The sequence below is a fragment of the Tympanuchus pallidicinctus genome, unplaced genomic scaffold, assembly GCF_026119805.1.
Source record: "Tympanuchus pallidicinctus isolate F22 unplaced genomic scaffold, pur_lepc_1.0 scaffold3, whole genome shotgun sequence".
NCBI lineage: Eukaryota > Metazoa > Chordata > Aves > Galliformes > Phasianidae > Tympanuchus > Tympanuchus pallidicinctus.
Genome location: NW_026294747.1, coordinates 29,814,648 through 29,841,877, shown reverse-complemented (window position 1 = coordinate 29,841,877; position 27,230 = coordinate 29,814,648). Strand labels below are relative to the sequence as shown.

At 41.0% G+C, this 27,230-nt stretch overlaps 1 protein-coding gene across 1 annotated transcript; it reads left to right on the top strand.

Annotated features, from left to right (window-relative positions):
- The first annotated feature begins 5,342 nt into the window (after positions 1 to 5,342).
- GREM1 (gremlin 1, DAN family BMP antagonist) lies at positions 5,343 to 15,153 on the top strand. The gene is made up of 2 exons (XM_052695484.1): positions 5,343 to 5,517; positions 11,553 to 15,153. The coding sequence occupies exon 2, from the start codon at positions 11,554 to 11,556 to the stop codon at positions 12,106 to 12,108; it is 555 nt and encodes a 184-aa protein (XP_052551444.1). The 5' UTR covers positions 5,343 to 5,517; position 11,553; the 3' UTR covers positions 12,109 to 15,153.
- Positions 15,154 to 27,230: the final 12,077 nt, after the last annotated feature.

Here is a 27,230-nt window from a genome sequence, read left to right as displayed (position 1 = left end):
CACTTTCACTTCACCTGAGTGCATGGCCAGCATTACACTCTGAGGTGCTGCACAGAGGCCCCAAACTATACACAGAGCTCTCATTCCGATCTCTGCAGAATAGCTGCACCCCAGGTACAGGTGCAAAGCACTGCTCAGCACCACAGCAGGGTGCCACTGCCCTGCCAGAACTGCCCGTGGCACATCTATATATGTTCTGAAAGCACATGCAACCTGAGATACTGTCACCAACATGTGGGATGCAGCACCGCGTGGGAAGGAATCAGTTCATTTTGCAGAATAACTGGAAACTCTATTTCATAGCTGTCATGTCATGGAGTGAAATACGTAAGCAAACAAAAACCCAGGCTCTTTTGATGCCTTCTTCCTAATACCCAGCCACAGCTTTAAACTATAAGGGCTTCTGAGCTCCAGAGTGCTGAGTGGAGTCACCTACTGGCATGCTGCTCCAAAACCATCCAGAAAGTAGAGCCCATCAGCAGACACCTCCCCCAGATCTTGCAGGCAGTCCTGCCATGAAGGATGTCTAAAGCAAATGCAGAAGGGAAGAAGAATCTTTCAGAGTTATTTTATGGCTTTCATTTTCTTGGCAGATTTTTCTCTAGCCATCAAATACCAAGGATATATTTAAAGAAAAAAAAAATTAAAAACTGTGGAAACAGAAATAAAAGGTAAGTTTGACCAATTACATTTCTTCATTTGGTATGAAAGTTTATACTTGTCCAACAGTCAAACTTCATCTTAATAAAATAAGCTTTTCTAAATCACTTTTGAAAAATAGTCACATATGGGATGCATTACATACATAGGTGTTCTGAGGCCAGAAAACATATTTTTATTCTATGTCTGCAGCACATAGTGCTGTGGAATTCTGGTGAGTGACCACGGCTCCGAGTGCAGAGAACATTACAAGCACACAACCTGACTGTACACATATTATATTTGAAACAAGAAAGATTTTCAGGCATACCAGCACACCATTCTTTTCAGAGCTGAAGAAGATTTTAAAGTGCTTAAAGTGAGCGTTTTTATCTCAAAGCAATTTATACTTTGGATTTCCTATGTCCTCTTTCTGAGCACTTGCAAACGAAATGCAGGTATATGTCTAGATGAAGTGATATTTTGAGGAAAAAAAAAAAAAAACAATAGCAAAGTCAAAACAATTCATTAAAAAAATATAACTGATGAACACCAACAAACATTTCCCCTTGCTTTATTTTTTCGTTGTTCTATTGATGAAAATCTATACACTAAAATAATGATGTTCTGTCAGTCTAAACGTGAAGCATAGTCCAGAGACTGATTATCCAGTAGGCTCTATGAAAAATTTATCATAATTCACACTGACCTCTTTTCATATATTACTTTATACTGATTGACACAAAGTAAAATTTTGAGATGAAGTTCTCTAAGCTATACCTCTATGAAGGTGTTTTTTTTTTTTTTTTTTTTTTTTTTAAAACGTAGTTATCCCTACCAGAACAAACAGTAAAATGTCTGAAAGAGAACCACTGGACTAGTACATTAATAAAGTGCTCTGAAAGCACAGGATATCTTCCCTTATTTTATGTCATTTACTACTCTTTGCCTACTTAAATAAAATGTTTGAAATAAAAAGCGAAAACCCTTTTCCATGCTGACTGGAACTGATGGTAACAGAAAAATCAGAATCATTAAGGCTGGAAGAGACCACTAAGTTTATCTAGTCCAGCCATCAGCCCATCATCACCATGCCCACTATACCACATCCCTTAGTGCCATATCTGCATGTTTCCTCACCAGTGTGAATAAGAGAGACCATCACCTCCCTTTTCCTGCTGACTACATTAGTTTTGAGACAACCCAGGATGCCACTGGCCTTCCTGGCTACCTGGGCACCTCGTTGGCTCATGTTCAGCTGGCTGTCAAATAACACTCCCAGATTCTCTTGCTTACACATTGCCTTCCTTACATTACTCTGGGCAGAATACTCAATATGCACCTGCAGACAGCCTTGTTTTCACATGGATCACCCTTGAGGTGCTGCTCATCTCACCCCTCTTGGAAGTCAGTAACCAGGTGTGTTCACTGCCCAAAGGATACAGTACCCATAAAACAAAGACACCTTTCATCTCTGTGAGCATGCCCTGCAAGCTAGGCTCCTCTACAGATCACACACCTTCCAGCGTAGCTGTGAACACACGTGCCCAGCTTCCAAACGCAAGAGCTGATGACAAGTTCAAAGGGGAAAGTTATGGTGGTACTGGAGGCTTAGATTAGATATTAGGAAGAAGTTTTTCACTCAGAGGTGGTAAGGCACTAGCACAGGTTGCCCAGAGAAGCTGTGAATGCTCCATCCCTGAAGACATTCAAGGCAAGGTTGGATGGGTTACTGGGCAGCCTGAGCTGGTGGGTGGCAAACCAGCCCACAACAGGGATTGGGACTAAGTGACCTTTATGGACCTTTCCAACCCAAGTCATTCTATGGTTCTATCGTTCTACGAGACTGAGAATAAGGGAGTGAAACGTTTAGCAAAAGACTTGCACAAGCACCTCTCTAATTTTAAAGAGCAAAAAGCGTAGGGGGACATCGCTACCTTCATATTAGCAAAACATGAAGGGATATGGATGCATACATTCCTATTTTCTGCTTCAAAAGTAGATTGGCTTGGAATTACTGTTCTTGAATGTTACTGCCAGAGCAGACATTTCTCATGCTGCTGCCATATAAAAAAATATAGAAAACATCAGTGAGTTTGTCATCAGTAGCTAAGTTTCATGCACACTTTTAGCTCTTCCTCTTAACTGAGTGCCAGACATATGGCCCTGCACATCACATTCCATTCCCTGCAGCAGAGTTGTCCAGAGCCCAGGTGAGGTGCTCATTCTCCTGCCTTCTCTGACCTGGAGGGATGTGCCCAACTGTGTTGGGATTTGGGGTGCACTAGGGCCAGCTCCTCCACTGACAAAACTCGTGAAATCTCCCTGAAGTTATTATAAGTAATTCCGATGCGCTCAAGAGGAGGATCTGGCCCCTGTCAGGCCCTGGCTCCTCTGCAAAGGCTTTTAATGAGACGCCAACTGCCCTGGCAGGGAGGAGGCACTGAGCAGAGCTCAGAGGCAGTGGTAGCAGACAGGAGCTCAGCCCAATAACATTCTTCTATGCAAGAATTAAGTACAGCACTTCTTTTAAGCTTAAAACAATTGTTACTGTTCTACTAAAACAAAGAACAACTCACACGCTAAATACCAGCAAGAAATGGGAAAGGAAATGAAACAAACAAAACAAACCAACAACAACAAAAAAAAGCCATCAGTGAGCAGGAAGCTGGATCCAGCCAGGCTGGCAGTACGTGCTGCCATAACACCATGGCATTGCTTCTCTTCAGCCCCAAACTCTGCCACAGAAAACTTACATATCCCCACAGGACTTCCCTATACTAACCACTCAGTGCAGAATGGCTACAGCTGACAGCACTGCTGGGCCTCAGCACAATGCCAGGCATACCCACTACCTCGAAGAGAACCTTATCTCTGCTCAGGGTCTGACAGCAAAGCTCCATTCAGACTGGGAGCACTGTTCTACAGAACTCTGCAGCAGAAGGGATACAAATTTCTAAGCTAGAGATGATCTGGATACCTCTTGCTAAAAACACAATGAACAAAATAAAAGCTTCTCCCTACCTCAACCACAAAGAAATAAACATAGGCATAAGTGATTCTTCCTTTCTGCCATCTGTTTTGTACCTCTACCTTCATTCACCTGATGGAAGCAGGTATGGCTACAGCCATTTGCCTTCATGGTCCACCAGCAGCAGCCCCAGTGTGGCTCTAGGGCCCAGCCTAGCCCTAAGGTTATTCAGAGACACAGAACATGGGGGATCAAGGCCCCCTGCCCCTCACAGCAGTACCACCACTATGCTTCACAAAGGAGAAGCACATAAAGGCTGCGAGCACACTGAGAGGTGGGAATCGTGACTCTCTCTCCGGATTCAGAAAGAAGGACCCCAGCTAATTAAAAACATCCATGAAGTCTAATAGCGCTTTTTTGGAGCAAAATAACAAAAAATCCTAAAAATTCCCTAGGCCTCTCTTTCCATCCATCTAGATGTCACTTACTGTGATTCTCTGCCAGTAGTCCTTTCCCTCTCCATTGTATTTGAACTGCAGTGCCCCCACACACCAGCACATTTTCGCTCTCATGCTGCCATCAACCATAGCACGGCTGCATCCTCTACAGCACTTCTATGCACTGTTGATCAAGGAACAGAGAAATTCTTTCTTACCAGGTTATCACCAAATACATGCATATGCAAAACAAAGGGTAATAATTTGCCAGCATGCTGAGCACTCACCTTTGTAGCTGGCACTAAATGCAGCCCTAATAAGGAGCCAGCTGGTGCTAAGAGCTCTGAACAATCAGCACCTGGCATCCTGCCTGGGCTTGGCATCCTTAAAGCAGCAGATCCTTTTAGTTTAATTTCAATATGTCCTCCCCATCTGCAGAAGTGGGGATGATACAAATCCTTTTGCTAGAGCTGCACCTCTCTTCAGCCCTGAGGTGAGGCCACCGAGATGCCTCGTCGTTCAGGTTCACGTCAGAAAACAGGGACACAACAGCAGACGGCTGCAGCAAGACCTGCAGTGAGACGCCAGTGGGCAAGGGGAGCCATAGCAGGGCGGCAGTGGGCAGCGGGACCTCAAGCCGGGAGGAGCTCCCGGCCCCGACAGGAGAGCGACTCCAGGATGACAACCTCGTGGGATGTCCGAGGTGCCCACTGCCCTCCGAGAGACCAGCGGGAGGGGAAAACGCCCACCCGAGGTGTCCTGCCTGTTGTAGGCAGTTGGAAAAAAAAAGAAAAAAGAAAAAGAAAAAAAAAAAAGGCTTTCAGTGATAGAAGAGCTACGAATGCAGCATTCCCTCCACCTTTTTTCTTTCGTTTGTTTATTTGTTACACTTTTAGAAGCAAACCTCACACCTCAGCGGGTGGCAGTGGGGCCAGGAAGGCCGCTGCCTCCCTCCTGCCGGAGCCGGCCGAGTGCGGGCTCTGCCCTGCGAGACCGTGGCCCTGGGCAGCGGGAACGGGAGGGGAGCAGGCGGGGCCGGGGGAGCTCTTCTTAAATGTCATACTTTAACGAGGATGGAAAATGTGATTTTTCTGTATGTTCCAGATAAAATTCCTTGGGGTGGTGACCTTTAGCAGCGATTCTCTTAAGAGAGGAAAGTAGAGTGTTTATCTGCACGCCCGAGAGCTTTCCCTAGTGGAAGTTTATGGAAGTGTTAAAGGGGGCGGAGGCGCTTGTCCAATGATCTGGAGGGGCTTGGAGCGGAGACCTCAGCTGGGAGACATTTAAATGGGAGACAGCTCGGCGCTGCTGCAATTTGTAGGCAGGATCCCAGCCTCGCCCTCTATGGACTGCTGGGTGGCTGCGGGCTCCCACGCCTCCCACTCCGCCGAGTGACCCGCAGCATTCAGCCCCGCTGCGCCCCGCCGAGGAGCCTCCGCCAAGCCGGGCTCCCGAGGAGCCGCCACGCAGGTGAGCCGGGCCGGGCCGAGCTGCGCATACGCAGCGGGAGCACAAATGGGTCCCGCTTGGCCAGTCTGTGCGGGAGGCAAAACTGTAATGCCTTTCTCCTACCTCCGGGGTGCGGGCAAGAGGAGGAGTCGTTCGTCGGTGCATGGCCGTGCTGTTGGGCGTGCGGAGGTGCCACCGGCTCGCCTGTCAGAGCCATAAGGCTGTCACTAGCTTTTCCGCCGGGGATCGGGGCGCTGTGACATCTCTCTCCCCTGACAGGCGCGGGGATTGCAAAAGCTTCTCATCTCCGCCTACAGCATCACTCCCAACAAATTGGATGAGGCGCCCACCCGACTCACGGCGAAATCCCGGCCCGGCCTCTGCGCGGAGCGGGTCGAGGGCAGATCCAGGTGCCGGCCTCGCCGTTGCCCGCCCTGGCCCGTTCCATCCCATCCCGTTCCTCCGAGCAACCCCGCTCCGCGTCCCCTCCCGGGCAGGTGGCGTGAGACGTCGGGGCCGCGCAGAGCAGGCGGAGGCCAAGTTGCGCGCTCGCGGGCGACTACGCGTATCCTCGGGCGGGAGGAGCGGCGGTATCTCCGCCGTACGCAGCGCCACTTTGCTCTCCGCCGGCTTTGCTCCGCAGCCCCAATAGCTCCGGCCGTCCTTCTGCAGCAGCGCTCCCCGTTACTGAGAGGCCTCGTCCCGTCGGGGCAGTCCTTGCCGAGCGGGACGTGAGCTCTGCCGGCGTGGACGGGGCGAACGAGCCACCCGGCCGTTTCGCTGCGACCTCTCGGGATCCGGGGACGAGGCTGCGCGGTGGCCGGCGCCCGCGGAGAGGTCTCTGCCGGTGCCGCCACCGCTCTGCGGGTCAGACGGCCTCCCTGATCCGACGGGAGCGCCGCGACGGCGGGCTGGCAAAGTGCGCGGCCCTGCATATCCTGCACCCCGCTCCTGGGGGCCGTTGCATCTCGTTAGCTGCCGGTGCGCTGCCCGATGTTCCTCCCTGGGGCTGCGGAGCGGGGGAAGGCTCCGCAGGAGGCGGCTGGCGCCAGGCCTGCGCTGAAGTCTCCGCTCGGGACGGGGTACGGAGCTCCCTCGGGTCTCTGACAGCGCGCACGGCCGTGCTCTGTTTCTCCTCCTGGGGGTTCAGTCCTAAGCTGTGCTAAAGCGCTTGCTGTTCTCCTGGTGAGGTTGTGTAGAAATGCGTGGCGTTTTCCGAGACGTTTCTTAGTGTCGTTGCACAGCACTGTTCCCAGGGCCCGGTGAGCAAAAGTTTCCGGAGCGACTGCGCTCTTGTAGTGCGGCTGGCAGCTGCGGGGCCGCCCCGACGTGCGTTGGTAACTCCGTGCACACGCCGTGTGCTGCTGCTTGCGGCCCTTGCAGAGAGATACCTCTCTAGAGGAGGTTTCTCCGTTTTTGACTTTTTTTTTTTTTTTTTTTTTTTTTTTTTTGTTCCTCGTGGTGCTGCCCACACGAATTAAACGGCTCGAAAAAGGAAACTCTGTGACTCACGTGAAGGAAATGTAAATGTACCTAAACTCTACCGAAGAGCCATATTAGCTTTGCCATCTTGGTCTGAGGGGAAAAAAAAAAAAATTAAAATGGGTCTATGGGAACTGCTGTTGTTTTGCCTTCTTGTATATTTAAAAATACAGATCTATAACTATGAAAACATTACATAAGACTATTTCTGTAATTCATATGTAATAAACCAGGCAGAAAATCATTCTGATCCACTGGGACATAACCACTTTGGTTTTCTCAATAGCCAGTGTTGTGTTTTGCCTCTTTGCTTGGCTGCTATTTGAAGCCCACCATGCACATTTATTTTTCTAGGTCTTCAGCAGATTATTTTTCATGCTTTCTGTCAAGCACATGAACCCGTGGCTCATCAGAATATTTTCCCAGTGAATATGGCTTGCAGATGAAATGCTGGGCCTGCAGAAAGCTGTGAGAATTTGCGCATTTCAGTGGAGCTGGGATTCCACCCAGCGCTTGTAAATGTGTCGCTGTGTGCACAGCATTTCAGGGGTTGCTTTGTGGCTCTGCCTGGGAACTCATAGGAAAGTGCTCTTTAAATACTGACTTTTGGAAGTAGAAAATGTATAAGCTAAAAAATGACTGCTTAATGTATTGAGCAGTAAACCTGAAACAGTTTACACTCCTCTGTGAATGGCTGCAGGTATCAATCTGCAGGCATCCTCATCTGCCATCAAATGATTGGATCCTAGTTCCAGATAATCCCTGTGTGAGGGGATTTGAATGGTTGGGTCCAATTCTGCTCCCGTTTGAAGTTAGCAATAAAACTGCTGTTGGCTACAGGACTGAGTGCTTGCAGATGATGATGAGGAAGAAAACTCAGTAGGGAAATATGGAAAGATTTCTGAAGTATTTTGTTACTTACTTTAAATATTAATGATATCAGATCTCTCACTGGATCTGAATGAAGTAAGTGGGACGCAAATGAAGTGTTTTGTTTGTGGTCATCTATTTATTCAAAGAATTCTCAGCTGAGTTCTCAGAAGGATTTCTGATCACACTGCTGCTTCTACAACAGCCCATATTAAGCACAGAAAGTTCTGCAGAAATTTAGCATTTATGTGCTTTTGCAGCCTGATTCTTCACAGCTCTTACCAGGCTTCAGAGCTATGACACATTCAGAATTATGGCTGTGGCAAGGCAATAAATAAATAAATAAATAAATAAAAAATTCCCAAACCATCTACTTCTGGATGTTTTACCCAAAGACTTCCTTTGGGTAAAACCTTGGGCATGGTAACATGGATTGAGCTACTTGTGCTGTTTGTGGGTTGATTGTGGTTTTTTTTTTTTTTTTTTTTTTTTTTTTTTTAGTAATAAAGAAAGCTTTTGAGGAAGCTCAAACACTAAGTTCACAAACACTAATTTGGGGATTGCAGATTGGATGAATCATTCTTGTTCCTAACATAAGCAGAGGTGTTGTCTTCTCTTATGAGGTCTGGGATCGGAGAGAGTGCAGATTGCAGGCTACTTTCATTACTGAGGCATAATACCTTATTTTCCTTTGTATTTTGCTTTTCTTCTTCTCCCCCGCCTGCTCCCCCCCACAAAAAAAAAAAAAAAAAAAAAAAAAAAATCAGAAGTTTTTAAGTAAATATGTAATAAGCTACTATGATAGGAAGTTCCTACTTAAACTGCCATTGGGGATCATGAAGTTAACACAGTCTCTTTGGAGGGTCTGTATTTCAATTGTATCTAGTCCTAAATATTTGGATTGGATTATTTTTACTTTCAGATGTATATTTTGGAATATATAAAATTGAACCATAGCAAAAGGTGCTGCTGAGTTGTTAACTTTTACTCGAATCACAGTTTCTTCTTTGAGTATAGTTTCTCCCTTTACGGTTATAAACCAAGTGTCATGGTTATAAACCATGACACCAAGTCAGTGAAAAATTCTATTTCTTCCTGTTTTACAGTTATATTGGAAAACATACTTGTGTTTCCTAAGGGTGAAGCACATACTACTTAACGATGCATCAATCTGGGATACATATCTTAAAATAGTAGACGTTACCATCAGATTTTCCCCAAATCACCATCCCCAAATCACTCGTTTTCACATGACTAGACCTTACATGACTATGCCATCAATTGCACTTTTGTGGAAAAATGGTGGAACAGCGTGGAGATGATCTGTTATAGGAACAAAAGTAGTACGGGAATATGCGTAGTGGTGAAACAAGCACTCAGTTATGGGAAACTAAACAAACACCTGAAGTTTCCTGGCACTGCTTAGAAACTAGCAATTTATTTTTGGTTGTGTGCAATGATTTTTTTCTTCTTCTAAGGTTCTGGCACCACGTTGAGTAAATAACATGCATACTGTCTAAATACAGTGTGGGTATACAGTCACCAGAGAAATAAGAATAGTTTTGGAAGGAGTCATTCTGGTCACTTGAGGAAATAAGTGGTATTTTATAACTGTATTTTAAAAAATATTATATTGGCGGAATGTGGAGACTGAAAAGAAACATGCTTAAATAACATTGAGGTGGTAAAAGAAATGGGAAAAAAACAGCAAATATGAAGTCCAAGCTGACACTTGAAATTACACTTCATTAGTCTTCAGTTTGAATTCCCGTTTTTTGTTTCGTGTCAGAGCCTTAATGTTATTAAAATAGCATGTTCTGTGCAATATTGCGCTTAGATATTTAGAGCAGCCCTTCCAAAATGCCTGCTAGAGTCAGGAGAAGTGTAATGCTTACAGCCCTCTCTTGAAGCCTGAGGCTTCTTCCAAACATAAGAGATACTGCTACTAAGCCGAAATGAACAAAATGAATGGCTACTGGTAAATAAATCTAAATGAATAAAATGAATGCAGACATTTATCATGTGCGTCATAAGCTCCAGTATGTTAACAGTCTGTAGACAAACACATAAAACGTTAGCACGAGCAAATCCCTACAGGAACCTCCTGTGACACTTTTCCACTCCAACAATTCCTTTTCCAGTCACTGGTGAGAAATACTTTCTGAACCTCATCAACCAAAACTTACTCTTTCTGTGTGACTGGAAAGACCTAGTAACTCTAACAGACGTCTTGTGCAGCAGATGACACAATACCCTGAGCTTCCGCTGAATCTCCAGGGGGCCCTTCCAGGGTTGGCACTTCACCATCTATCTGCCTACCAAGGATATGGGCCTTAGTTTCACATACATTGGCTGGGCAGTAGGACAAGCAGGAATTTTCAGTTCAAACAGTGATTCACCTTTACTGATAAAATAGGTTAAATGAAGGATATGACCACAGCACTTCAAAAAAGGTAGAGGACACTGACTTCCTCATTTTTTTTATTCACAATTCTTCCCCTTTTTAATGCCTGAGCTTCCAGTTTCTGGTGGCCATCTTCCAAGCTCCCCACAGTGAAAGTCTCCCGAGATCCTCCCTCTCCAGTCTGTCTTGCTTGCTTTCACAAACAACACGAAGACTGTGGTATTTCAGGAAGAGAAAGGAGCATGGCAGGTCACTTTCTAGCTTTTGGGTCTTGAGTTGACCCAGCAGCCCAAAGAGCTTGGAAGCAATAGAGTTGATGGAAGATACCTGGGTCGTAAAGACTAAGGAAGATATATAGGCTGGTAATTAGGTTTGGAGTATGAATGCAGTTTTAAGGAACTTGATTATCTCTACTTTTTGCACTTCTTGAAGTTCTTCTTCTTTTTTTCTTTTTTTTGTGCACAATCAACATGCTTTTATCATACTGTTATCTCATGGTTCTTAATGTCATATGAAATTCTACTGTCCTCATATGTCCTTTTGCTATCATGATGGATGTAATGAATAAAAGAGGGAGATTTATGACTGCTTATGTGTAATATTTACCAAAAATTCAGAGTAATGTGAGAAGGTGTAATTTGAAATTACAGATGCATCTCTTTTAATTTGTATCTAAATATCAATTTATATTAGTTGCCTATCTTGTGCACTTGTTTCATTACATTTGGACTCAGTGGATCAGTTCAGAGGTGCAGCGTGGCAGAGCTTGGAATGCTGTATTCAGATAACAGGTAGATACAGCCTGCACACTTTGGATGTACATATGCAAGGAGTTGTACAGAGCTTCTGAGTCTGACAAAGGAAGATGTAGAATGGATGTCCTCTGGTACTGCCGATAACTATGTCATAAATCCTAGCAAGGCATAAAATCATTCCTTCCACTTGTGTAAATCAGGAGGATCACTCCTGGTGTCAAAAAGCTATGGGAAGGGAATGAGAACTGTTTAGTAGGGTGCATGAAGAAAGGAGCTGGAAAAAGTTGCATGCAATACTAAGTGAAATTCTGTATAGATTTATTTTAGTGTCTGACTTTCAATCACAATATAGGAAAGCTTTTATCACTTGGTAATTTGGAAACTGCTTTCCAGCTGGTGAAAGCAAGGAGCTCATCTTTTATAAGTGTGCATTCATGCACGCACTCACATTTCTTTTATGGAGCTGAAAATTTACTGCATACCTGATTCCTGTTGATATCTGAAATCCACAACTGTGCTTTATTTCCTCAACTTCCTCTCTATAGGATGGTCCGCACACTGTATGCCATTGGTGCTGTGTTTCTTCTGATGGGATTTCTGCTACCGACAGCAGAAGGCAGAAAGAGGAATCGTGGATCTCAAGGTGCTATCCCTCCTCCTGACAAGGATCAGCCCAATGATTCAGAGCAGATGCAGACACAGCAGCAGTCGGGCTCCAGGCATCGAGAAAGAGGAAAAGGCACTTCAATGCCTGCTGAGGAGGTGCTGGAGTCCAGCCAGGAGGCACTGCACATCACTGAGCGCAAATACCTGAAACGGGATTGGTGCAAAACTCAGCCCCTCAAACAAACTATCCATGAAGAGGGCTGCAACAGTCGCACCATTATCAACAGGTTCTGCTATGGCCAATGCAATTCATTCTACATCCCCAGGCATGTCCGCAAAGAGGAAGGCTCTTTCCAGTCTTGTTCATTCTGCAAGCCCAAGAAGTTTACCACCATGACTGTTACCCTCAACTGCCCCGAGCTTCAGCCCCCTAGGAAGAAGAAAAGAATCACCCGCGTGAAGGAGTGTCGGTGTATATCTATTGACTTGGACTAAGCCTAGAAGTGCGTTGTACTGATTGCACTCTGACTGTCCGCAATCATTGCCAATGTGAGTGAGTGGCATGAACTAGCAAAGCTTTGAGGCTGGGCGAAACTGAAAGGAACCCAGTGAATTACCTGAAAAACAACAGCTAGCCAAACAAAAAGAACACAATGGATGTAAGGGAAGAACAGGCACATGTGTGTAAGAGAGAAAAAGGGTGTATACAAGCAAATATATGAATGGTCACTCTGAAAAAAAAGAAAAAAAAAAAAGAAAAGGGTAGGAAATATTAAAAATCTACTTACCCACAGTGATGAATTAGGTTTCCTAGCGTATATTCACATTTTTGTCACTTACAGGAAAAGTGGAGCTGTGGCTTTTGCTAATGTTCACTTGCCATGCTATTTGCTTTTACTGTATTATGAGAAACATCAATGTGAGAGGACAATATATCTGAAAGCATGAATCTATTAAATATGAAGTAGGAAAAACGCAGTTATGCCATAGCAAAAGCATCACTGATAATAGCAGCTTTATCAAGAGTTTGTAACATCCTTCTTCAGAAATATAACTGTAATACAAAGGCTGCTTTTGGAGAACAATGGGGAAGTGGGAGTGCTGAAAAGTCAGCATAGGTGGATGGAAAACAGAACCACAGCAAGTTAGAATGCAAAAGGCTAAAGTAAGTAGACAGGGGGAGCACGAAAGGGTATGGGAAAAGGAAAGATACTTAAATAGGAAGACACAGAGGAAGAGATATTGTCTTCTGTTTACGTTTTGCTTTAATTTATATACCTAGTCATATATTACGTAAATTAAAGAGAAACTATATACGAGGCTATAAATATACTTTTGAATTCTAATGTCTCTCTACATCAATCAAACCCATTTCTGTGCCACTAGATCCATCTGTTGTCTTGTATTTCTGATAGCAGTTATTCCTCATATTACATATATATGTATATGCAGTATCTTTTATTCATTGGTATCTATACGTACATACAATGAGTCTACAGACTCCATTGTGCCTATCTGAACTCTTTCCTGTTTTTCACACACATACATAGAAACGTACATACCGCAGCACAAAAATCTTGCTAAGCAAGATCAAGTACAGAATGGCAGTAATTTAGTACATAAAGAGCAAAGAAAAAATTAAAACAAGCATCATGTGACTGCAAATGCAATAACCACACAAGAGACAAAAGACACGACATTCATGACTAGTAAACATTGCATTGTTATTGTTATTTTAGCTTTGCCACAGGCATGCAGTTTGTTGAAAAAGAGATGCAGAACTTTGCCAGCAATAATCCTCTTTTTATATCTTTTACCACAGACTTGCATTTAAGCAGGATTTGGACTAAGTAAAGAGAATTTCCTGAAAATTAAGGGCTAACGCATTTCCCTTCTCACTGAGGGGGAAAAAACGCATGAAAGGGGACACTACTCCAGCAGCTCAATGAGTGTCACCTGGGAGATCAGCCTGTCTTCCCTCCTTCAGGATTAGGAGCACAAGCTGGATGCGGGGGGTAGCTTTTGGCAAGAGTGCGGAGAGTCTCATAGGAGAAGTCATTCCAGCAAGGTGGTCCCAAAGCCCTGGGGCTGGCTGGAGAGCTACAGCCTGTCCAGCTGCACCTCGAAGTGGTTGCTGAGACAGGCATAGGGCACTGGCTTGGCAGGACACCTGTTCAGGCGCTGAAGTCCCTGTGGTGCTGCAGATCCTGCAGACCTCCCTACCTCCACCGACATGCCAACAAAAAGACCCCATTTTGCACCTTCAAAAAGGCTTGGTTCTAGGCTCAAGTTAACAGTGTGGTGGGGCTTCAGTAGCCCAGGACACACTTTCCCCATCAGCAGCAAGACTTCTCTCCCCACAGTCAGCGTAGCTGTACTTTCTCACACTAAAAGCCTCTCTCTCAGCCACAGGGTGATTATTTTGACAGGATTTCTGTCCATCAAGCTCTGAGAGAGACAATTCTGCTCTTAAGTAACATGTCCACAGGGTAAACCATAGGGTGGCATGCCACAGATGCATAGGATGTGCAGTCGTTACATTAAAAGCCACAGATGTAACTCAATGTCTCATGCAATTACTGGCAATATCCTGCATCTCCGCAATTCATATATTTTTCCTCTGAAATCCACTGCTATGAGATCTATGTTTATCAGATTAAGAGATCGCAGCTCATTGGTTCATATTCTTAAAATGCATTTCACTTGGTGCACTCTCACTCCGCAGGTATGACACATTTCTTCGTGGATTTTAAAATCCAATTTTAAAATCTGGCATTACAGGAGGTAGATTTCCACTGTGTGGAATGTGAATAGTTAGAAAGATATGGATATTTAATGTTATTATTAATACAAATCCTCTTTCACTGATAATAGGCAGGGGTTGTTCTCCTTTAAATTAATTTTTTGAGTTGGTTTGCAGGTAACAGGGCCAACCTCAGCCTTTGCTGAAAGTTTTATACTCTGTAGTGTTTCTGTTCAATAAATGGGCACACCTTAAGAATGAAATTATTTCTTCATTTGAAGTCGATAGTAAAACACCCGTTCTCTTTAACAGCAGTGAGATTTTATCCTAGGCTGCTGTGTCCCTAACGTGAAGCATGGCTTTAGACATTACTGACTTCAGTGTTCTGAAGGGCAACTGATAAAAATGTTACAAATTCTAATGTTCCAAACAGCCTGTGCACAGCTCACAACGGAGCTCCCCTGGAGGCAGATCCCCCTATAACTATGTAAATTTTATACAAAGAACTTTTATGAATTGCTAGTTATTGCCTGAGAGTAAGAAAGTTCTGCTAACTTACAATTATACCAGATATTTAATATCAACCACAATATGTATTTAAATGTCTGCTTTATTCTAAAAACAATGGACCATATAACCTAAGGCTGCAGTATTGTCATGCTCGGTCTCACAAAGCAAAACTTGGTTTAAAATGAAGTTTTAATTATTTTGTAACTGAATGGAATTGGAATTTTTCTTCCCAGCATTTTGTACGTCATTTTAACTACTAGTAACAAATAAATAAAATATCTTCTCCAGTCCATGTCTATTGTTGTTTTTATTTTTTTTTTTATTTCTTCCTTAAGTTTCCAGCTCTTTCTGGATCTGTTGTACTTTACTCTGACTTCTGTGGCTTCTCTTAATTATAAAAGGGCTTAGATTCTGACAATGAGGCACAGAGACAGGCAATGGCACCATCATTCAACATAACTACTTCAAAAAGTCTTTAAATGAGATCTGTCACTTCCCCCTTACCCTTGCACAATTTATAGAAGGAAAATCTCAATCTTTACTCACACTTTTCCCCTTGTAAACCATATAGTGACAGTTCAAAATATAAATCAAACTTGAATGGTTATAGAGGTGGAGCTGGACTCGACATGCTAGCCTCATATGTTACCTCAGCTTTGTGTCTATTCATCAGAGCACTTCCACATAAAACAAAACAAAACGAGAAAGAGTAGGGAATATCTTTGCAATGCAGAGCTCTCAGCAAGCCCTTGACATGGACAGAGAATTATACAGGAGTATAGGAGGATCTGTCGTTCACTTTCACTGCCCCTAATGTTCTCTGCCTTTGTAGTGGAAGCTGCTCAGGTTGGGACCACAGTCCCACAGATCTATTCTCTTTCCTTCCAAGGAGCAGCAATGACACAGATACAGTCCCACAAGTAGTCAGCACGTAGTGGCTTCCTGTAGCACACCCAGGTGACCAAGAGGTGAGCTGGCCAGCATCCATCCATGAAGGGCAGGTGATGGTAATGTTCTGCACAGTTTTACTTCATGAGCAGCCCTTGTGAAATAATGGAACTTACTACTCTGTGGCATACTGCTTCTTAGCGCAACTTAAAGGCTTTAGCTTTACTCTTTCTTTATTTCTGTCCATTCATTTATTCTCTTGTTCTTCTAAAATTTACTGAAAGGAAAATACTGCTTGTTATTTGTAAAAAGCAATTGACTTTTTCTGGTCTGAGATATGGATGTAGTCAGATATAATAAATTTCCATGAAGAGATGTGCAAATATATGTTCATATGAAGATTTAAAACAGAGAGAACAACCTCCTGGACTTACCTTTCTAATACTTTCTAGTACTATGGCCTTATTATTTATATGCTAACAAGCTCAGGCCGTCATTATAATTTACATTTGGCCTACATACCAACTTTAAACTGAAGATATGTCCACTGTGAAGTCCTGCATGCGTTATAGATACTACACTAATCAAAAGAAGATGAGAGGGAGAGAGGGAATCCATGCACCTCCCTCAGCTTTCACAGAAACAGATAGAAATAAGACTATTTCTTGCTCTCCTTCCAGTGAGGCAGGCAAGATCCCTGTTCTGGATTTGTGCATGTGCTCTGTAACCCATGTGCTGTGCAATAGATTTGCACATATGTGATCAGATGGAGGCATCAAGCACAAGCCAGACTGGGCATACGTGAGACATCTGAGCAACACATGGCCATGGTGGGTGCAGCATGCTTCGGATGGGTCCTTTTCTGGCTGCCTGTCAGCAGTAGTGCTTGGCCAGAAAAAGGGCACTGCGTCTGCAAAAGCGATGCAGAAATGTAACCTTGTAGTTCATTTGTTCCTGGGCAAAAAATAAAGATAGACCAGAGAGCTGCCACTGTGGGGAGTGATGTTTTGTGCTGTCCAGTGTGCAAGCCTGACCTGGAGCAGTACTTTCAACAGATTTCTGAAAGGAGAAACTCCCAGTCACTGCCAGAGCCTGCAATGCTGCTTTGCTTAACCCAGTGTGACAGACTGCTCCTTCTCTTTTTAAATAGCATGGGTCTTATTCAATCCAAAGAATAACCTTCTTTAGAAACTACTCCTCCAATTACTGAAATACAGCAGTTACTCAACACCATCAGCAGAAGGCTCCAAATAATTTCTGAGTGATTTTACTTCTCTGGGCAGCTGCATTAACCAAAGGACTGCAAAGGGGGAAGCTCCACAGTTTAACATTTCAGAAAGTAAAAAGTATAACGAATTCAGTCAAAACATTGAATGTATCACTGCTACATCAGGCCTCGGCTTTAAGACATCAAAAAGTTTAACCATAATATGCTTTGGACACCTTGCTTTTTTTCTTGTTTGTTGGCTGAGATTTAAACCACAAGTACAAGCTATATACAGGTATGGTAACAAATCCCAGAATTGCAGATTTCTGATGCTACCTTGTAATGAAGCTTCATAAAAGCATCTGAAGCTTGTCTGCACTGCCTGCCCATGAATGTAGCTGATGACTTGAGGGTGCCCTTTGACAATGTGTGACTTCTGTCTGCCTGAATTCCACTCCAAGCTTTATATAGTCTGGGGCGAGGAGGACAGAAATGTTAACTACCACTTGCTCACTCTCCCAATACATTCGAAAAATATTGACAATAAAATTAATTGTCTGTCTCTTTCAAATGGCTGAGGGGCAAGATGTGAGGATCAAAGTATAAACTGACATAAAAGAAGAATGTTTGGGATCACATTAAAAAAAAAAACCAACAAATTTCTAAGTTGTGATAAGCAATAACCTTTCTATGCTGTGATACAGATGTAAGTCACATAGTATGGGGATGAATCAAATCAGGAAGTTACACTGACTCCCAATAAAGTTCTGCAAATAAAATTTGGAATTACCATGTTTTCATTTCTTTTTTAAAGATTACCTTATGGAAACAGCTATATTCCAATTCATATTACACGAGATCAAACGAACAAAGGTTAAAATAATATCTTCATCTCTAGAATAATTGAAAGCTATATCTTAACCTTTTGCCTAGTAATACCAATATGGATTCCAGCAAGAAAGGAATTGGAAAGAATTAATATGTCAGTTACAGCTCATGTGGGATACCAATGCTAAAATTCATTAATCATAATTTTATAGTTATTGCATGGCATCACTACAGAGCACTGTTGGTATTTATTTATTTATTTATTTTAATAATGAATGTGCAGACCATTATATTGTTTTTCTTTCAAGTTAAACTTTACTGAATTTCTACATTTTGTAATTAATTTGTTGAGGACTAGAATCAGGTGCAGTCATTTTTATATCTAGAAGAAGATACATATTCTCAATCTTACCTTGCCTTGGCATGTTCTTCTATCCAGGAAATAAAAAACTGTGCTGTATACATGTAGCATACATGTATTTTTCTCTGTAAAAAAAGGCATTGAAAGGTACTGAAAGTCTGAAAAATATACATCCTCTATTTTTGTAAAAGTATGGCCCAGTGTGCCAGGCTTCTTAATAATGTACTGTATGGGTTATAATCATAAAATAAAGTCAACAGTGAAAACACAACAGTAAGCATGAAGAATTTATGTTTTGGGGAGGGATAAAGGGTTGTGTGTAATCAGTAAAGACTACTTAATGGCAACGATGAAGACTGGCTGAACCTCTCTCCTTAGGATATGAAGTACCTTGAATGTCCCTTAGGAAACAGATGTGCATGAGGAATACATATTTTCATTTTTGTTGTTCATTTGTTTCGGCTTCAAATGAATAAAGGGGGTCAATTTTGGGAGCTAAGTTAAATCTAGCAAATAAAAAAGAGAAAGAAAACTATGTGTGCAATGGAAAGATCTTACCAAGTGGATCTAAATCCTATGGTAGGTAATTTGATCTAATTTTTGCAGAAAGGCAAATGCCAGATGTTTGCTCCACTTTGATCTTAATAACACTTAAGGCTGCAGACAATAAGATTGGTTTAAAATTTATTGTCTCTTTGATTTCTCCATTCTAATGCGTTTTAAATTCTTTACACAAGACAGATCTATATATAGGCAACTGGGGTGGCATCAGAAGCATTGTATACTTAAGACATTCTTGAAAACCTCAGTGTGGAACAGTGTTTGCTGTTTTATGCATCAAAACAAAGCCAGATTTTATACAAGCGACGTTCAATTTTCTTTTTATTATAATGTCTCTTTTTATTTTGCATATGAAATTCTGACTTGCATCTGTGGCACAGCTCCTTATATGCTTTTATCTTTCAATAACCTTATTAGAAGTCAAGACAATATATTAAATCAACATTAAGCAGCAGGAGTTGAAAGAAAAGTTAATCCCTTCCCTTGCATTGGGAGTGTACTCCATGTAGATCTTCAACTTCACCTTTAAGTAGCATTTAGGATTCTTTGTGTACAGAATATGTTTTAGAAGAATGGACTCAAGAATGGCCTTCGAGGAACCAAACATCTAGGAGGTCTTGCCTTCAGTTTGGATCCTCAGGACCCGAAGGAGGCCATTGTTCTGTGAATATGATAATAATAAGAAGCGTAAGGCTACTTAGTAAGTGCTCTCAGGTTTCTAGCGGAGTGTCTTATATATTTACTATTACTGAGGAACGATGACAAGCAAGTGAGACTGGGAACAAACAGTAGAGAAAAAAGCAATGATTAAAAGGAAACAAATAAAAAAGAAGTTGTGGTATGCAGCCCGAATATGTTATCGTAATTCTCTGGCATAGCTCAGAGCCATCTGTCCCTCAGATCCATGCATGATGTCTTTAAACAATTGTTTTCATTCTGCTCAGCCCAGTAGTCTGAAAGTTCAAAAAGTCAATTTTTCTCTGAAGGAAATTCTGACTTCTTCTGATGATGAAAGTGCCAGTGCTCAGCAAACTGATTGGACAGATGCACTGGCAGATTTATTTCAACTAGTAGTGTAGAAGAGTTATCAGAAGTCGAGGGCCTCCCCTCTCCTCTATCACAAATTTTAGTTCTCACAGCAACATTCTTCATAAAACAGAAGAGAACTTCCTTTATTTAGAACCCAGTATTTTCATTCATTACCAGGAACAAAACACTATACAGCCATGTATAATAATAAATATTCTCTTCTTATCACATTACCTTGACAAGTGAAAAGACTTCCAGTTTCCTTACCCTAAGGGAGAAGCTGGGCAAATGAAAAATCTCCTCCAGGGAGAATTGCCTTAGATTCAGATGTATCTTCTCATCTTTTCTTTATCATCTTTGTCTCATCCCCGGAATGAAAATGTCTTTAATGCAGTTTACTGTCTTTATTCATCACAAGTACACTGAAGTACTGTTTGCTAAGTCCATGGCACCTCTGGTCAATCTTCTCTAAGGCAAGCTATACCATCTGTACCATTAGAAAAGACTGGACAACTAAGTCACACAGAACATAGAGGTTTAAATGACATTTGATTTCAATTAAGAGGAGTGCTTTCTTAAAGAGGCAAGATGTTATAAGACTCCGACAACCTTTTGCAACACCAGCCTTTGTCATCATAATTGAAAGGTGTGCAAATACTACCCCGTGAAACTTAATGGAAGCCCCACAAGGAAAGATTTTAGTCTCAACATTTATCTTTACCAACACATGGAGCCACCTTGATCTGTTTTTACTGTTGTGAAAAAAGAAGGTAGTGTCTATTTCACAGGATAGGATAGGAAGTAAGAGTCAGCGTGATGGATGGTGGAAAGAAACAGAGGGCAAGAGGAAAGAAATATGTGCATCAGGTACTGATCTTAAAGATGAGGTCTAGTCTGCTGTCAGAATGTGTATAAATAGCTTATTAATAACAGGAGTGATGTATTGGCATTACTGTGAAAGTAGGAGTATGCTCAGTTTGAGAAAACGTATTGTGTAGTCACATAAAAGACATCTGGGAAGGATACAGCTTATATTTGTTAGATATTTATTATCTAAATTATCTATTTTCTATTGTTATCTGTTTAATATTTATTGATATTTGTTGAGACTACACAAGAACAAATCAAATACAAATCAATTCCTATGGGAATATTTACTCACCTTAAGTTCTTTACTGAGCAGATTGCACTGCCATCTTTATCAAATCTGTCATATTCACTTCCTAGGAGTTTATCTGCATGCCAGTGTGGCAGAGAGATCTCAGATTGGCTTTACATTTACCAATAATAATTTAAATGCAAAAGCTCAATGTTTGTTCTTTATCTAACATCAGTGGGTAAGATAAACCTTACTTTTTGCCCAATATAGGGAAAAACAAGTGTTATCAGGGAATTTTTCCTTTAATTTTCTATGAAAATTACATTGCTTTATTGAGTGTTCCAACATCTAGGAACATTACTTGACTCTCTCTCCAGCTGTCTTTCTGCTTAACTTGCTTGTCCCACCAAGTTGCTCAGTTTCCATCTGAGTCTTATATATTGAAAAAAGTAAGAAAAAAATCACTTGGTGAGGTGATGTGTGGAAAGGATTTTTATGCTGAGGAGAGTCCTCTGCAGCATGGGTATAGGTGCTACCTATACTTCTTGCCCTTGCAATAGAATGAATTCAGGGAAAATGCAACAACAGAAATGTATGTGCAGTACGTCTTGTAAGTTCAACAACTTCCTGCTGAAATCTGCCACTGTCTGTGCCAATACTACCAACTTCTCCTGGGAAGCAATATGGTTTATTGCTCTATTTCTAGATTTGTTTGGATAATCTTTAAAAAATGCTTCATTCAGTGTTGCAGTTCTTGCTTAATTGAAGCACCTAAGTCTCATCTTCTGTGACTTCCAATAAAATAAGTTGTTCTTTGATCTGTTATTTCTTTTGTAAATAAAATTAGCACTGAGCACCATGTTTTGGTTCTGGATTTTTCAGATTTCTGAGGCTTGCCTTTGATTAGTTTGCTACTGAACAGCACATTGACTGATAGCTTTGGAAATTGCTTCTGTGGACTGTGCTTGTAAGAATAAGCTAAAACCGGAATTTGTTCATGTGGAGTGCTACAAAGGAGCAACAGGCTGTAGGCTTTCATCAGGGCTTCTTGTTGACCAAAACAAACTGGAAGCTGGGATGGCAGTTCTAATTTTTCTAGTTTCTGCCTTAGTCTGTTTGGCCTTGCATAAAAATCTAACCTTTTCGCACAACCTTGAGCAGGACTTGTTTTTTGCAGAATGTAGAAGCTGCTAGAGCTTATCTATGGGGCTGTGCTTGGGGAAGGACATCTATAATGTAAGACCTAGAGTGCTTATTACCCTCTGAGTTGAAATCGGATGTTACTCCCTGAGGCACAGGTCAACATGTCCGTCACGCATAGATGAGACTGTCTGCTCCTCTCAGTTGGAGAGGGATGTTATTTTCTTAAGGAGCAGGATGTTATTCCTAGAGGTCTGCCCCTTGATAGGGTCAAGAGTAATATTTTATGGCTAATGTTTATGATTAATTTTGGCTGTGGCCTTTCCTTTCAGAATTTCTATGGTGTCAGTTCAAATTGGTAAGGGGGAAGCCTGAAAAGGTTAAAGCGTGAACCATATACTCACTTTTCCTTCCAAAGTAAATACTACAACAACAATGCACATGGGAACCAAACAGCACATTCCTAAATCAAACCAGAAGATTAACGCAAGGAACTAAAACAGTAGGATTCAAGAGGGTGTGCTTCTGCCCTTCTTTTTCTTTTTTTTTTCTTTTCAATCCAAAGGATACATTTTCAGAAGGATGTCTTGGGAATTTGCTCAACACAACCCAACGAGCAAAAAAGACAGATTGGCATCAAATTTCTTGTGCTCACACTACTTAAAAATTAATATTTTCTTTGTCCCTTTTCCCTCAAAAAATATTCATTAAAGTAAGGTGAATGATTCTCAGCTGTTCAATGCTGTTTAAAGGAAAGAACATGCTAGCATCACAGTGTGATGCAAGTTTATATTTTGAATGTACGTTAATCTTGATTTTGGAAAATATCCAGATTTTCTTCCTGGCTTTGTATAGGATCTTTAGCCTCATATGCAAGCCATTCTCTTTTTATGAATCTTAACTCTCTTCCCAGCTTCTGGAAACTTTGATTCCTCTTCACATTTTTCAATAATGCAATTTGTTCAGAGTAAACTTGCAGATGGATTTGGTTTGATACTTTAGAAGATATTTAAGACTAAAGACATGGGAAATTTCTTATAAAATATCAAGACATTCTTTTTGTTATCAGGACATGGTGTGTGAGAAGAAAGAAATGAGTAGAAAGAAGACATATTCTTATGGTATAGCGAAAATATAAAAAAATATGATATTACATGTAATCTGTAAAGATGATGACTTCAGAAGCACGTGGGTCAGAATCTGATGAAAATGGTCCATTGTAGTTTTTGCATTTGAAATACATCATCAAAGCAAAGAGGAAAAAATTGTATGAACTGATGATGACTTTAAGTCGGGCTAAAAGGGCAAAATTCATGTGATGAAATACCTCTTTTCTCTGTTTCTCTTTACACTAGTAACTAATTTCTGTAGTCAGAGGATACATTTGGCATGCTTTCCTTCTAAATTCAGAGAACTTAAGAAAATTCAAATTTTTAAAATTACTGAACTTCAGTCTCTAAGAATAATGTACAGGGAATTTATACATCTCAAAAATTAAAAGCATGCTGTGATAATTAAAACCCTATTATCCCATATCATGAATGCATGTTCTCCCCTGAACATTTGCATCGTACTATCTCACGAAGAAAGGGTGCTTGTGACTGCTTCGAGTTGCATATAAAAGTAGCACTGCCAGCCTTCATCAATACCTCAATGGAAACCAAAGATTCTCAAATTAAAAAAAAAAAAAAGGGTACAACACATTTCTGATTGCTGCATAACCAACAAATGGCACAAAATACTGCTATAGTTTCTATAAGCAGGATAGGCAAAGAAAACGCTTCAACAATATTTGCCTCATTTTTGAGGTTGATAAGGGAAATGAAAGATAGAAAAATAGAACAAACATTTTAAAAGGTTTCCCTTAACTCACATATATGGACCTTTGAAGCTCACTTCATACGGCCATTCGTGGCTCAAGCTTTTCATTAAGGCATTAACTTTAAATTCTACTGCTTTGCAGTTTACATAATTGTACAATACTTGGTGTTACTGGCATTATTTTGATTAGTTACGAATCATACAATGTCCTTGCCTCTGTGACTAGCAGAGTCTAAAAAAAAAACAAAAAAAAATTGAGCACTGGTACAAATACTTGTAAGTTTGACCCATAATCTGGCTGAGAAATTTGCGTATCTATTAATGGCGACAATTTCATAAATCATTTCCAATGCTTTAATCATCCTTTGAAGTCTTGGCATTTACAGTTTGAATATACTTCATTATTAGTAACAAACAGATGTTGGAAATGGACAAATGCATATTCATGTAGCATGGATTTCTTAAACAGGGAGACAGAAAGCCAGATAAAATACTAAAAGGGAACAGTGTAAAAGGGAAAAAAAGAGAAAGAAGTAGACTTATAACATATTGTGATTGAAAAAATTATCCTTCACTCACCCCTCACATTCTTTTTAAGGAGTTGCAGAGGGTTTTCATGAATGCCCAGCATGCTTAAACAAGTTTCACTGAGAAAGAATAAGTTGTAAAAGTCAAATCACCACTCATTTCTTCTGAGGCTGTCTTCAGCTGCGATCTGCAAAGCTTTAGTTTTTCTCAGAGGCAGACACAGGGTATTCTAAGACCAAACTTAAACATTCCTAATTTAAGCACGTAGGAACTACCTGCGCAAGAACAACTGGTAGTACAATTTCCTACAGGGCTGCTCCAAAAGTAATGCCTCCTATATTATTATATTGGCTTACAATGTCAGAGGAGGATGTTGGTGGTATGGCAGTAGAGGCTGAACCTTCCCACCAGCACTCTGTTAAATTTTGCTGCAGTTTGACAGATAGCAGCAGAGGGCAGTCTGACCAAATGGCATCTGACATGGAAGTGCGTATGAAGCAAAGCAGTGGCATTGAATTCTTCCACTTGGAAACAATTGCATCCATTGACATTCACTGATGTCGATGGAGACTGAACAGTGGATGTGAGCACAGTGAGGTTGTGGGTAGTGTGTTTCAGCAGTGGTGTCAGCAACATGAAAGATAAATCATGTTCTGGACAGCCATGTAGATTTCTAAGAGTGTGGTATGCAGGCTTTCTTTCATTGCTGGTGAAAATACACAGTAATGGTGGTGACTGTTGAAAATAATGTTTTTTAGCTGAGAATCTGCTCTATCAAATAGCATTATTGTGCTCTTTGTATCTGTTGAATTTTCCATGGAAATAAAGAGGAAGCATTACTTTCAGAGTGTCTGATGCATAATCTCTATGTAAGTAACTTATGTGCATCCAGAAGAGGGCCACAAAAATGATCTCAGGGGTGGAACACCTCCCCTGTGAGGACAGGCTGAGAGAGCTGGGGCTCTTCAGCCTGGAGAAGAGAAGGCTCTGGGCAGGAGACCTGAGAGCTGCCTTTCAGTGTCTATAAGAAGAAAGGGAATAGACTCTTTAGTAGGATCTGTTGTGACGGGACAATGGGAGATGGTTTCAAACGAAACAAGGGGAGATTTAGATTGGACATAAGGAAGACATGTTTTACAATAATGGTTGCAATACAACGAGGTTCTCTGAAATTACTGAATTGTGTAAATAATATATGCCTATTAATTAAAAGCAGACAATATGTATTATAACCTTTAACAGCAGGCTAATTTCATTTTGTATTTATGAAATAACACTTTTAAATAACTTTAAAGCTGAAATACAATAACAAATAATGAAGAATTCTACAACATAACAAACAAGCTTTATATCTGATGACAGCTTTCCATATTGAGAAGAGAAGCATTTATGCTCAGCTTTGATGCTATTATATAGGTTTATTCTTGGAACTTCACTTTATCTGATGTATTTACTGTGTGGTACTTTCTCAGAATAACAGACACAGCACAATGGCAAATACTGCTCTTTGGCTAGATCTCATCAGATATTGAAAAAATGCTACATACCATGAAGCTCGACAGTTCAAGAGCATCTGTATTCCTACGCTTCTTTTAGACCTGAGGGTAAAATTTAGGTTCTTGATGAACACTAGGTCATGTGAATAAAGAACAATCTGGCATTTGACATCTTGGTGTAGCAGTAGAATTCCAAGCTAAGATGCTCATAATGTCTCTTCAACAGTACCTCATTTTACTACATTAAATGAACTAGACAATAAAAAGAAAATGAAGAGACAGTGAGTGTCCTTCTAAGTTGGATTGCTTTGGCTTAGTTAATTTGAATTAGGGGGATCTAACTCGTTACACGTGCTTTAACTATTCAGTGTCTATCTATATATTTCTAACATTCTCAGCACTGTGCTGAGAGGGATGCATTTAAGCATCTCTCATATTTTCCCAATACATGTGTATCCCTTCTCTTCTACAGAAAGCTAATTGTAAACAGTTCTTCACATTTGGTTCATGTCTAAATCTTGGTGATTATTTCCATCTAGCATCTCCAATTAATTTACATAACTGTTTGTGTTCTTGTCTGAATTCTCAGTACAGTATTCTCTTCTGTGATGAGAAGTGCATCTTTTCAAACAAAAAACACTGGTTTGATCATATCACTATAGATCTGTTGAGTATCTCCACTGATTCCTTCTCTTAACTTGAGTTTTATAATGATTTTCAAGGTCCCTCATAGAGTATCTTGTACGATCTGTTGACACGATCACTCCTCTGATTGGCTAACAATTTTTAAACACTATGCTATTCTCAAAAATATCTAAAAATAAATAATTTTCCCTCCTTCTTTTTTTCTCTTTCTTTTTCCTTTTTGATGTGTGATGCCAAAACCCCCTCAAAATGGTTGAAGTATTTGGCTTTTCAGAAAGTTGCCTAGCATCCTGACAAAGATGCTGCCAGTTCTGTACTCCCTCAATGATCAGTTGCTCAGGTACTGGGTAAATTACTCTATAATTTTATCCTTAAGTTGGTGCTGTTTCCTATTCTAACAGTAGAGAAAGTAGAAAAAATGTCTGCAATGATCTACAATAAGATTTCCTAGACTATCAGTATAGAGTACTACATGTAACATTAAAATACAGGTAAAATGATAATGTAATTTACATTGTGATTTTTTTTTTCCTTAGATAATAGAACCCATGTATTAGTGTCTGAAGACATGAAAGATACCTCCTTTGTGACAGTATTTTAACACATACTTTTTGCGGGTACCATACTTTGAATTCTTGAAAGTCATTTAAGAGCTTTTCAATATTATGTATTTAGAAATGGTAAAAGTTGCCAAAGGTAACATGAGAACTAAAGGAAATCCACATCCCCAGAAGTGTGTGCAAATTGTCTGTGACACAACC

What these genes read in the sequence shown, in the direction of transcription:
- GREM1 (XM_052695484.1), top strand. Translation starts at nt 11,554, where the DNA reads ATGGTCCGCACACTGTATGCCATTGGTGCTGTGTTTCTTCTGATGGGA.